This window comes from Erinaceus europaeus, chromosome 12, assembly GCF_950295315.1.
Source record: "Erinaceus europaeus chromosome 12, mEriEur2.1, whole genome shotgun sequence".
NCBI lineage: Eukaryota > Metazoa > Chordata > Mammalia > Eulipotyphla > Erinaceidae > Erinaceus > Erinaceus europaeus.
Window position 1 is genome coordinate 62421531 of NC_080173.1, and position 13769 is coordinate 62435299.

Below are 13769 nucleotides of genomic sequence, written 5' to 3' on the forward strand. Positions count from 1 at the left end.
ATGCTAAGGATTTGAAGAACTTAACCAGCATTACATTGCCCTTTCTCAAGGCAGCAAATAAAAACTTCTGTCCAGGGTGGGTGTATAGCATAATGGCTATGCAAAGAGACTTTCATGCCCAAGGCTCTCAAGTCCCAAGTTCAATTCCCCACACTGACATAAGCCAGAGCTGAGCAGTGCTCTGGTAAAAAAAAACAAAAAAAAAATTCTGTCCAGTTATGAGTGAACAAGGGAGAGTATGGTAAAGGGATAAGGCTCTCATGAACTTTTATTTTTCTGGACTTTAAAAATATATATATTTAGTGGATAGCATAATGGTTATGCAAACAGACTCTCATGCCTGAGGCTCCAAAGTCCCAGCGTCAATCCCCCGCACCACCATAAGCCAGAACTGAACAGTGCTTTGGTAAAAAAAAAAATAATAATAAAATTATATACACACACACACACACACACACACACACATATATATAGTCACTTTTGAAACAGCTTTTTGAAGTAACTGACCCATATACAGTTTCTGCATAATCTTGTTTCATAGTTCTTTTTTTAAAAATTATTTTTATTGGATAGAGACAGCCAGAAATTGAGAGGAATGGGGAGATAGGGAGAGAGACAGAGAGACACCCGCAGCCCTGCTTCACCACTCATGAAGCTTTCCCTCTGCAGGGTGGGGACTGGGGGCTTGAACCCAGGACTTTGCACACTATAACGTGTGCGCTCAACCAGGTGCGCCACCACCCGGCCCCATTTTATAGTTCTATGTGGTGAATTATTCAGAAGATATTACCATAAAAATGGTGTTCAGAAAGTCGGGCGGTAGTGCAGTGGGTTAAGCGCAGGTGGTGCAAAGCGCCAGGACCGGCTTAAGGATTCCAGTTGGAGCCCCTGGCTCCCCAACTGCAGAGGAGTCGCTTCACGCCTCCATCTCTGTCTTCCCTTCCTCTCTCAATTTCTCTCTGTCCTATCTGGCAACAACAACAATAATAACTACAACGATAAAACGACAAGGACAAGAGGGAATAAATAAATACATATTTTTAAAAATGGCGTTCAGAAAAATACCTATCTGTGTTCCCCACATTTCCTTCCTTGCCTGTCAGAACCCCCAATATCCTCTTTAAAATGATGGTTGTAATACATGCCTGAGAGAGCCCAGGTTCAATCCCCGAACTACTATATGCCAGAGCTGAGCAGTGTTCTGGTCTCTTATAAGTAATATATAATTTTTATTTTTATTTATTTATTTATTTTGCCTCCAGAGTTGTCACTCGGGCTCGGTGCCTGCACTACGAATCCACTGCTCCTGGAGGACATTGTTTCCCTTTTGTTGCCCTTGTTTATCGTTGTTGTTATTATTATTATTGTTATTGCTGTCATTGTTGTTGGATAGGACAGAGAGAAATCGAGAGAGGAGAAGACAGAGAGGGGAGAGAAAGATAGACACCTGCAGACCTGCAGATGGGGCCCAGGGACTGGAACCCGGATCCTTGTGCCAGTCCTTGCGCTTCACGCAATGTGTGCTTAACCCACTGTGCTACTGCCCGGCCTCAAATAATATATATATATATATATATTTTAACCAGAGCACTGCTCAGCTCTGGCTTATGGTAGTTCGGGGGTTGAACGTGGGTCTTTGGAGCCTCAGGCATAAGAGTCTTTTTGTATAACCATTATTCTATCTATCCCCGCCCTATAATATAATCTTTAAAATAAAAAAGTGTACAATATAATGACTGTTGGGATATAATGTTAACAACATAGAATAAAGCTGATAATAGATTATCAAGGGAAAAGAACGCAATAACTTTGATTATTGAATTTCTTTTTATTTATTTATTTATTTATTCCCTTTTGTTGCCCTTGTTGTTTTATTGTTATAGTTATTATTTTCATTGTTATTGATGTCATCATTGTTGGATAGGACAGAGAGAAATGGAGAGAGGAGAGGAAGACAGAGGGGGAGAGAAAGACACCTGCAGACCTGCTTCACCGCTTGTGAAGAGACACCCCTGCAGGTGGGAGCTGGGCGCTAGAACTGAGATCCTTACTCAGGTCCTTGGGCTTTGCGCCCTGTGCACTTAACCTTGATTATTGAATTTCTACAGACTTGGGAGAAATATCCCAAATGCCAACAATGGTTCCGCAGGATCTATTTTTTAATCTCCAGAACGTTCATAATACACGTACTTTTATAAGAAAAAGGTTATCTGGAAGATGAATCTCTATAAAAATGGAGCCACACCATTTCCAAGGACCAGATAATTCAAGGTTTCTTTGACTTTGGGGCAGAATTGGCAGTTTTTGAAAAGCTAAACCTTCTGTTGAGAAGGAAGAGGTGGATGGGGCAGGGAGGAGGGTTCCGGGATTACTAGTAACCGCTCAGTCCAGTAGCAGAACTCATGTCAAGAAGCACTCAACGCCACCCCTTCAATTCAGCGTTGCTCCTTCTCCAAAAGCCGCAGAGAACGATGTGGCAGAACAGCAGAACACTGGCGTCCAGGTACAGGCCCCGCAGGGCAGCGCGCAGAAGCGAGCTGGACTCCCAGAGCCGCCCAGCGCGCCCAGGCCCGGCCCCGCCCCGGCCAGGGCCCGCCCCCAGCCAGGGCCCGCCCCCAGCAAGGCCCCGCCCCGCCCGCCACATCACGTGATGGGAGCTCAGGCTTCAACCTGTTGCTGCCCAGGCCCCCAGTGATCGCCATGGAGCTTGTGCGGCGGAGCTGTCCTGTGCTGCTGCTGGTTCTGGGCCTGAGCTCTGGTAGGTTCCGGCCAAAGGTGCATTGGTGGCTTTCTATACTTAGCCCATCGCATCTTCATCCATCGATGCCTTCCGTAGCGCCCTTTTTTTCTCTCCGGGGTGAGAGTCTGTTAGTGGATTTGAGCTTTTAAAAACAAATCTCTCCTCCAGCGTCTACCTTGCGTAATTCTCTTGCTTTTGAACCTTTTTTTTTTTTTTTTTTTTTAAACTCAGTGCTTTTTCTTATCTGTTCTACCTTCCTTTCTTCCTCTTCTCCTGGATGGTCTGATGCCTCCTGTCTTGCCCACGGTTGATAGGAGGAGTTGGCAAAATAAGTGATTGGGGAAAAAAACTGCTGACAGTGAATTTCCCATGATTTTAAGGCCACTTGACCATTTCCTGCCACGATTGGCTGCTACATGGGTCTTTTCAGGTCAAAAAGACCCTGAGAAGTCCCACCAGGAATGAGACCTGTCATTGAGTTAAGGTCTTTTCTCCTGTATCTGATCAGGCTAAGATAACCTCCTCTCACTGCCGGTCTTTTTTGGCCAGAACAAAAATATTTTTAATAGGATGACTTGCAAATTGTTTTTCAGTCTTTTCAGCAGAATGTCTTCTGATGTGAATTAAGAAGTGAGCTTTCAAACTGACCGCAAACGGGTCTTGTGACTGATCTTGGGGCAAGTTCTTGTTTTCTCTTTTGTCTGGGAAATCTCAAATATATTGCTCTCATATATTAAAGTGCTCATTTTCTAGGAAGGGAGGGGTACGAGATGAAAAGCCCTCTGTCCTATTAAAAGAGACTGCAATCTTGCGTGAATTGTACCGTATTTTAGCTCTTCCCTTTTATAACGCTCTAGCGATCCTATTTTGCTTCTCAAGCCACTTTCTCATTTTCCTAACCTCTCCTTATTAGTTACAAAAATATCATTGTTTCATCTATTCCCTGCTTGTATTGGAACCAGTTTTTGCTCTTTTACTTGTCAAAGGGGCTTGAAGTTTAAGAAAGGAGGAAGTAGAAGACTCCAGTGTGTGGGAGTCAGGAGTGGGGTGAGTGAGCCCAGGGCATTATAGTAATATATGCAAAGCAGGTGCTCAGGCACACAGTAGCTGATATCCCTAGTCTCAAGGATGTTAACTTTTTAAAATAATTTTTTAAAATTTTATTTATTTTCCCTTTTGTTGTTTTTATTGTTGTAGTTATTATTGTTGTCGTTGTTAGATAAGACAGAGAAATGAGAGAGGAGGGGGAGAGAAAGATAGACACCTGCAGACCTGCTTCACCGCCTGTGAAGCGACTCCCTTGCGGGTGGGGAGCTGGGGGCTCGAACCCGGTTCCTTACCCCAGTCCTTCCGCTTTGCGCCAAATACGCTTAACCCACTGTGCTACCGCCGGACTCCCAAGCATGTTAACTTTTAACATCATCCTTTTTAAACTCTTGAGTGGTATTTTTGGGGGAAAAGAATAGTGTAACATGAAAGCTGTTACTTTAGCATCAGGCAGAGTGCAGGGAGGGAACAAGGTTTGAGTCTATAAGGCCATGGGTGTGATCCTTAGGAAGGAACATGGCAGAGCAAAGGGGTTCTCTGGGGTGTCTCTCCTTTACTCAGACCTTTCTAAAAAAAAAGAAGTTGCTGCTTTAGCAAAAGGTGCCATACAATACTGGAAAAGTTACCTCAGAAAAGGGGGCTGGAGATGGTTGTTGGCTCAGCAGATAAAGTACATGTGTGGCATGCATGAGACCCTGGATTCAGATTCCTTCCACTAAATTTGATGAAATTCTACTCTGGTCTCTCTCTCTCTTAACACACCTAAAATTTACTTATTTTTATTTATTTATTTATTTTAACCAGAGCACTGCTCAGCTCTGGTTTATGGTGGTGCAGGGATTGAACCTGGGACTTTGGAGCCTCAGGCCTGAAAGTCTTTTTGCATAGCCATTATGCTACCTACCTTCCGTCCAATAAAAAATTTCAAAGGTTATTTGGGAATTGTTAAAGCTGCAGGAACTTCTTCTCCCCATCCCCCCACCCCACCCCACTCCCCCAATTGCATTCTTCCTCTTTCTGTGTCCCTTTCTCTCTTAACATTTTATTTATATTATTTTTATAAGAGAGAAACACAGATGCAGAAGGAAAGAGCCCAGGGCACTGCTCAACTCTGGCTAATGGTGGTGCTGGGGACTGAACCTGGGAACTCGGGCATAGAAAGTCTTTTACATAATGATTATACTATTTCTCTAGCCTCCAAATTGTGTTCTCAAAAGCTAAGCCACTCTGCTGACTCTTCTAGCAGTTCCTTGGACCAGTTCCTTGGACCAGTTCCTTGTCTACTTGCACTTTGAGTACCTGCCGTCCCTCCCCCCCACCATCACATTAAAGGTTATTTAGTAACATTATAGTGTTCAAACTTTGTATTTCTCTTATCATAAATTTTACTTCCTCACAGCCTTTACCTATTTCATTTATATCTCCCCCCCCCTTTTTTAAACTGACCTACATTTTTTGCTTTCTGGTCTTTCTTTATTGTTTGCCTGTTATGTTTCTGATATACAGAAAAATTTTGCACAGAAATTTAGTAAATTTCTGCCATCAATTCTGTTGGCATTTAAAAAATTTTTATTTTATTCATTTATTTATTTTCCCTTTTGTTGCCCTTGTTTTTTATTGTTGTTGTAGTTATTGATGTCGTCATTAGATAAATTTTTTATAAGCTTTCTTCTCTCTTTTTTAATCTTTATTTATTTATTTATTTACTCCCTTTTGTTGCCCTTGTTGTTTTATTGTTGATCTTGTCGTTGTTGGATAGGACAGAGAGAAATGCAGAGAGGGGGAGAGAAAGATAGACACCTGTAGACCTGCTTCACCACCTGTGAAGCGACTCCCCTGCAGGTGGGGAGCCGGTGGCTGGAACCGAGATCCTTAGCCAGTCCTTGCACTTTGCACCACATGCGCTTAACCCGCTATCACCCGACCCCCTAATTTTTTAAAACTTTATTTTATGACAGAACAGAAATTAAGAGGAAGAGACAGAGAAGGAGAGAGACACCTGCAACACTGTTTCACCACTTGGGAAGCTTTCCTCCTGCCAGTGGAGACCAGGGGCTTGAACCTGGGTCCTTGTTCATAGTACTATGTGCACTTAGTTAAGTGTGCCACTACCCAGCCCTCTGTTTAAATTTTAAAATCAAAATATTTGATCCACTTTATTTGGGTTTGTCACATTATAAGAGGACCTTCCTTTCCTTTTTTTTTTTTTAAGTTACAGTCCATCACCATAATGTAATTTAAAATTATTATTGTTGTTGTTGTTGTTGTTATTATTGCCTCCAGGGTTACCGCTGGGACTTGGTACCTGCACTACAAACCCTCTGCTCCTGGAGGCCATTATTTCCCATTTATTTATTTATTTATTTATTTATTTATTTATTTATTGATTGCCCTTGCTGTTGTTGCTGGGTAAGACAGAGAGAAATTGAGAGAGGAAGGAAAGACAGAGGGAGAGAGAAAGTAAAACACCAGCAGACCCGCTTCAGCGCTTGTGAGGCGACCCCCCCTACAGGTAGAGAGCCCAGGCTGAACCAGAATTCTTACACTGGTCCTTGGTGCTTCGTGCCATGTGCACTTAACTGGTGCGCTACCACTCAGCCCCCCGCTCAGCCCCCTGTGTAATGAAAAATTTTAACCCTACTAAATTGTGATGCATTTTTTTCCCATTGTGAAGCTGGGGTCTTGCACATACACAGTTTCACTGCTCCCTGGCCAATTTTTCCATTCAGATAGTGCATAGAGAGAATGAATTTTTCCCTGGTGCTATGGCATTCCTAATGTGTTGCCTGGGCTCTGCGAATGGCAAGATATACTCCTTATCTGGAGAGCTGTCCGTCTGGCCTGTGATGTTTCTTTAATTATGTATTTGGGGAAAATTATATATTTGATACATTACTCATATATATTGAATCATGTATTCATGAGTCAATAATTTATGTATTTTATAGGATATGAAAGTTGGTTGTGGGAGCCGGGCGGTAGCACAGCGGGTTAAGCGCAGGTGGCGCTAAGCGCAAGGACCGGCATGAGGATCCCGGTTCGAGCCCCCAGCTCCCCACCTGCAGGGGAGTCGCTTCACAGGCGGTGAAGCAGGTCTGCAGGTGTCTGTCTTTCTCTCCTCCTCTCTGTCTTCCCCTCCTCTCTCCATTTCTCTCTGCCCTATCCAACAATGACGACATCAACTACAACAACAATAACTACAACAACAATAAAAAGACAACAAGGGCAACAAAAGGGAAGATAAATAAATAAATTACAAAAAAATATTTAAAAAAAAAAAAGAAAGTTGGTTGTTGCATTCTGAATTTTTTTTTTTTTTTTTTTGACCAGACCACTGCTCAGCTCTGGTTTATGGTGGTGTGGGGGATTGAACCTGGGACTTTAGAGCCTCAGGCATGAGAGTGTCTTTGCATAACCGTTATGCTATGCCCCCACCCCATTTTGAACATTTTCTATTTACCACAATTGAAAGTCTTCTCCCTTTCTTAAATATTTATTTATTTATGAAAGTGAGACAAAGAAGTAGAACCAAAGCATTACTATTACCAAGGATTGAACTCAGGACTTAATGCTTACATGTTGGGCATTCTATCCACTGTGCCATCTCCTAGGCTACCCACTACCCCTTAAGTGATATTGGAAAATGAACCCGGGACCTGCTACATGCACAACACTATTGAACCTGCAATCTGACGCATTTTTTTTTTTTTTTTTTTTGGGTGGAGAAGAGTGACAAGGGAGAAGATAGCAAAAGAGGAGAAAGGGAGAGACAACAAAACACTGTACCACTACCCATAGCATTTTCTTGTATTTATGTGGTGCCAGGGGTTGAACCCAGGGCCTTACCCATGCTAAGACATGCCCTTTACTCAGTGTATCGTCTCCTCGCCCTTCTTTTTATATTTATTTATTTATTTTGCCTCCAGGGTTATCGCTGCGGCTCTGTGCCTGCACTATGAATCCACTGTTCCTAGAGGCTATTTTTTCCCTTTTGTTGCCCTTGTTGTTTATCATTGTTGTTGTTGTTATTGTTGTTGTTTTTGCTGTCGTAGTTGGATAGGACAGGGAGAAATCGAGGGAGGAGGGGAAGACAGAGAAGGGGAGAGAAAGACACCTGCAGACCTGCCTCACTGCTTGTGAAGCAACCTCCCTGCAGGTGGGGAGCCTGGGGCTCTAACTGGGATCCTTATGCCCGTCTGTGTTCTTTGTGCCATGTGCGTCTAGCCTGCTGCGCTACTGTCCAGCCCTCAACCCTTCTTTCTTTTTAAAAATATAATTAAGGGGAGTCGGGTGGTAGCGCAGGTTAAGTGCAGGTGGCACAAAGCGCAAGGACCAGCGTAAGGATCCCGGTTCAAGCCACCCCCCCCCCCCCGGGCTCCCCACCTGCAGGGGGAGTCGCTTCACAAGTGGTGAAGCAGGTCTGCAGGTGTCTATCTTTCTCTCTCCCTCTCTGTCTTCCCCTCCTCTCCATTTCTTTCTGTCCTATCCAACAACAACGATATCAATAATAACCACAACAATAAAACAACAAGGGCAACAAAAGGAAATAAATAAATAAATATTTTAAAAAACATAATTAAGAAGTAAAATAGTTTGTGTTTGTGCTAGCAAAATAGCTCACTTAAGTGGTATCCTGCTTTGTCATGTGTGTGAGTTGTGTCCAAGCCCAGGCTCCCCTGCACTGAAGGAAGCTTTGTGCTGTGGTCTCTTTTCTCTGCCTCTCTCTATTCTATCAAAGAAAAAAAATATTGCTTATTGTTAAAAATTCAAACATTACATAAAGTACAGAAGAAAAGGTGAAATCTTTCAGCTTCCTGTTCCACTGTTAAATTTGATTTCTTTTCATGGAGGATTTTTTTTCCCCTCATCATCTCAACAATATATCGGGATGAATAAATTGACTAAGACATAAACCAAGCATGGCCATCTATCTGTACTGGACTTGATACATTCATTATAAAGTCAAATTGTTCTTCTGTTACAGGAGCGGTCATCAACTGGCCCACAAAGGAAGGCAAAGAAGTATGGGATTATGTGACTGTCCGGAAGGATGCCCATATGTTTTGGTGGCTCTATTATGCCACCAACCCCTGCAAGAACTTCTCAGAACTGCCTTTAGTCATGTGGCTTCAGGTAAGTGACTGTTGCCTGACTTGAAGTTGCAGTCACCCCCCCACCCCCACCCCCTCCACTTTGCTCTTAAAGGGCTCACAGCTTGGTGGTGAAGAACTGGCTTACAGTAAGCAGGGAGGGCGGCTGTGTCTTTCTGAGACAGGAAAAGGCAATCATGTATGAAGAAGGCCTACTCAGAGACTGGAGGTTCTTTTTATAATAAGCTCAAGCAGCAACAGTAACCTTTCTGAGAACTCTGGAGACACATTTGGCTCAATACTGACAATGTTTATGAAAGTTTCCACAGCAAAAGCCAAGCTGCCCTGTTCACCCTTCCTCTTCTGTTTCTCTCCCTCTCTCTCTCTTTCTTTCTCATCTTTTTTGATTGAGACAGAGTGAAAGTGAGAGGGGAGGAGGGAGATTAAGAGGGAAAGAGACAGAGAGACACCTGCAGCCCTGCTTCACTGCTCATAAAGCTTCTTGCAGGTGGCTTCTACCTGGGTCCTTGCACATTGTAACGAGTACGCTCACCCACGTGTGCCACCACTCGGCCCCTCCTTTTCCGTTCTCCACCCACCTTCTTGCCGAATAATACCGATGGCTGATCTTTCACAAAGAACTCAACCTTTCCTATCTGAAATGCTAAATGTAAGGGCCTGTCCTTTTTATGCAAGTGTGTTTGCCTTTTAATCTTGAACCGAGCTTTGAGATTGAAATCTGGAAAGTGGTTGAAAGGTGTTTGAGTTCTGGCAGAGGATCCTTCCTTGCATTCCTAAAATATCTGTCCTGAAGTGTTCACACCCACTGAAAGATCAGTCTCTAGGGAGGGGTGCATACAATCTTCCTTCAGTTTTTGTTTTTTTTTCTTCCTTCAGTTTTCCGGAAAGTATGTTTGTTCACCTGTAAATAGAGCACCCCCGTACTCCTCTCTGTGGGATGTGAATGTGCCTCCCTCCAACTGTGTCTTCATTCATAAATTACCTCCTCCTGTCCCAGCTTTGCCGCCTGCAGACTTTGTGGTGTGAGAGAGCTAAAACCTGTTTGTAAGGGAGGAACCTGCCTCTTCGAGGGTTTTTTTTTTGTTGTTGTTCTTTTTGTTTTTTTGTTTTTGCCTCTAAAATTATTGCTGGGGCTTGGTGCCAGTACTATTAACCCACTGCTTCTGGTGGCCATTTTCTTTCTTTCTTTAATTGGATAGGACAGAGAGAAATTGAGAGGGGGAGGCATAGGTAGAGGGAGAGAGACAGACACCTGCAGGCCTGTCTCACCACTTGTCAAGTGACCACCCCCCTCTGCATTGGGGAGCCAGGGGCTTAAACTGGGATTCTTGTGCTTTGTATTATGTGCACTTAAACCAGTGCACCACTGCCCGGCCCCCAAATCAACCTCTTTTTAAAGATTTATTAATTAACAAGAGAGAGGGGGTGGGGCCAGAGACAGCATAGTGGTTATATAAAAGACTCTCATACCAGGGACATCAGAGTTCCATATTTAATCCCCAGCAGCACCATAAGCCTGAGCTGAGCAGTGCTCTGGTCTTTCCATCTACATGTCTCTTTCTCATTAAAATATTAAATAAATGACAGAGGACCTAGTGGGAGTTATATTTTTATGTGGAAAACATAAATGTTATGCATGTACGGACTATTGTATGCACTGTCAGCTGTATATTAAATCAGAATATATTTTGGGAGTCAGGCAGTAGCACAGCAGGTTAAGCGTAGGTGGCTCAAAGGGCAAGGACCAGTATAAGGATCCTAGTTCAAGCCCCCGGCTTCCCACCTGCAGGGGAGTCACTTCACAAGAAGTGAAGCAGGTCTGCAGGTGTCTGTCTTTCTCTCTTCCTCTCTGTCTTCCCCTCCTTTCTCCATTTCTCTCTGTCCTATCCAACAACAACGACATCAAGAACAACAATAATAACTACAACAATAAAACAACAAGGGCAACAAAAAGGAAAATAATATTTTAAAATAATAATAAATAAAATAAAATAAAATAATTTTTTAAAAGAGAGAGGAGAAAGAGGACATCAGAACATCACTTTGGTGCATGCAATGCTAAGCCTGGAACCTCATGCTCCCAAACCCAAAGCTGTAGCCACTAGGCTACCTTTGTTTGTTTGTTTATTTACTGCAGTTGTCTCCTTTGAAAATTAGAAGTAACACATAGCCTGAGGGCACAGATAGGGAAGCCTGAGGACTTCTGTCACCCCTGGACTGACCTGTAATTTAAGGCTGGAAAAGAAGATGCTACAATGCCATCATAAAGTAGACAAGCCGAGGCGCCTGCCAGGAGGCCAGGGTTCTAGAATACTTTCTGCCATTTATAGCTGTGGCAAAACATTTTCCTTGCTGAGCTTTGGTTTTCTAATCTGGGGCATTTGGGCAGTTTTCGCTCCCCCCTCCACCCAGCACTGCTCAGCTGTGGCTTATGGTAGCGCAGAATGAACCTGAGACTTTGGAGCCTCTGGAATAAAAGTCTTTTGCAAAAACCATTAGGCTATTTCCCCTGCACTTCACTCTTTATATTAATCAGCAGGATAGTTTTTTTTTAATTTTTTTATCTCTATTTATCAGATAGAGCCCCTCGGAATTAGAGAGGGAAGGGAGAAGATAGAGATAAGAGAGACAGACATCCACAGCACTGCTTTACCACTTGCAAAGCTTTCCCCCTACAGGTGGGGACTGGGGGCTTGAACCTGGGTCCTCAAGCATTGTAACAAGTGCGCTCAAGCTGGTGTGCCACCGCCTGGCCCAGGCTCCCCCTCCCCAAGGAAAAGCTTACATATAGGTGCCAAAGAAGAAAAACTGTTGATGTGGAGTGGAGTAGGAAGCTCAATGTCATACATTCAGTCTTTCCTTTGTCACATGCCGCCTCCTGGAGCTCTTTCTGGTCTCTCAGGAAAACTTGAAAAGTACTGGTTTGAGAAGTTGCAAATTATCCTTCTGATTGATTCAATGACTGGAGTTGTTTTATTTGAATTAATTACCAACATTCTGAAATTAAGGTATTGCCTTCCTTTTACCACCTCCCCCCAAAAATCAGGAGATCCATCAACTTGGAATGTGAACATGCCACTCTAAAACTGAGTGAAAGTGGCCCCATTCAAACAGGGCTGGAGCCCTTCCAGGAGGGTTACCCTTGGCCTTTGCCTGATTTCTCTGCTCTATGCCATGCACTTCCTGGCCCTACAGAATATCTGCTTTGTGACTTTTGACTTGGTTAAGGCCTTAGATTTGAGATACCATTTGAAATTTATCAGCTAACTAACTGCATGGAACTAACTAGCCTGCTCTTGCCTTCCTCAGAGGAGGCAAAAAAGAAAAGGGGATGGCATGGTCCAGCGGGAGGTGGCACAGTGGATAATGCATCGGACTCTCAAGCATGAGGTCCTGAGTTTGATCCCCGGCAGCACATGTACCAGAGTGATGTGTGGCTCTTTCTCCTCCTATGTTTCTCATTAATAAACAAATAAAATCTATTTATAAAAAGAAGAAGAGGAAGAAGAAGAAGGAGAAGCAGAGGGGTGTGTGTGGGAGGGGAGAGAAAGAGGGAGAGAGAAGATTACTAGGAAGAAATAATTAGGATCAAAAGGGATCTCTCCTAGCAGCCTATAGATGATATCTGCTCTTCCTGCTCTGGATATCTGCTTGAGGTCACAGCAGTCCGCCCAGTGGTGGTACACCTGGTTGAGCACACACGATACCATGCTCAAGGACACTGGTTCAAGCCATGGTCCCCTGCAAGGGAAAAGCTTCTTGGGTGGTGAAGCAGCACTGCTGTTCTCCCTCTCATTCTCCTTCTCCCCTCTCAATTTCTCAGTCTCTACCCAAGAACAGATGAGAGAGAGAGACAGAGAGAGAGAGAGAGAGTTGGTGTGATGTCCTCTGAGTGGAAAAGTGAGAAATTGTAGGTACTTTCAAGTCATTTAAGTCTCTTAGTTGGGCTACTGACACATTTACCTGCTTCAGATTTACTGGCTCAGGGGTAGAGTATTTGAATGCAAAGTTGCTGCATGGCCCTGGACCATGGTAGCACCTCAGCCTAAAATCCTAGGGAAAGAAATTATTATTATTATTATTTTTTCCCTCCAGGGTTATTGCTGGGCTCGGTGCCTGCACCACGAATCCACTGCTCCTGGAGGCCATTTTTCCCCCTTTTTGTTGCAGCCTCGTTGTGGTTATTATTGCCATTGTTGATGTTGCTTTGTTGTTGGATAGGACAGAGAGAAATGAGAGAGGAGGGGAAGACAGAGAGAGGGGGAGAGAAAGATAGACACCTGCATACCTGCTTCTTCACCGCCTGTGAAGCAACTCCACTGCAGGTGGGGAGCCGGGGGCTCGAACCGGGGTGCACCACCGCCCGACCCCCGGGAAAGAAATTATTTTACAGTAGAATGCCCCTAAGTAGGACAACACCCCCCCACACACACACACACACACAGTTTTTTATGGCCATAAGGAGTGTGAGAAGGGGTGTAATCTGCTACCACCTGGCTTACCAAAAGCAGTACTGGGACACAGGGTGGTTTTTGTTTTATGTTTTTCCCTCCAGATTTGTCACTGGGGCTTAGTGCCTGCACTATGAATCCATTGTTCCTGGAGGCTATTTTTTCCCTTTTGTTGCCCATGTTTATCGTTGTTGTTATTATTGTTGTTGTCATTGCTGTTGGATAGGACAGAGAGAAATGGAGAGAGAAGGGGAAGACAAAGAGAGGGAGAGAAAGATAGACACCTGCAGACCTGCTTCACTGCTATTGAATCAACCCCTTCCCCTGGAGGTGGGGTCCAGGGGCTCGAACTGGGATCCTTATGCCAGTCCTTGAACTTAATGCCACGTGTGCTTAACCTGCTGCACTAACACTCGACTC

The 13769-nt window shown here is 43.9% G+C and overlaps 1 protein-coding gene and 1 long non-coding RNA gene across 2 annotated transcripts in view; one reads left to right on the plus strand and one right to left on the minus strand.

Moving 5' to 3' along the window:
• The window catches only part of LOC132541981 (uncharacterized), a 235734-nt gene that overhangs the window by 8683 nt on the left and 213282 nt on the right, over nucleotides 1-13769 (minus strand). The window lies entirely within an intron of this gene.
• SCPEP1 (serine carboxypeptidase 1) overlaps nucleotides 2633-13769 on the plus strand; it is a 52691-nt gene continuing 41554 nt past the window's right edge. The window contains exons 1-2 of the mRNA XM_007526705.3: nucleotides 2633-2758; nucleotides 8772-8920. Of these exons, the coding sequence (XP_007526767.1) occupies nucleotides 2701-2758; nucleotides 8772-8920 (207 nt within the window). The 5' untranslated portion in view covers nucleotides 2633-2700. The remainder of the gene's footprint in view (nucleotides 2759-8771; nucleotides 8921-13769) is intronic.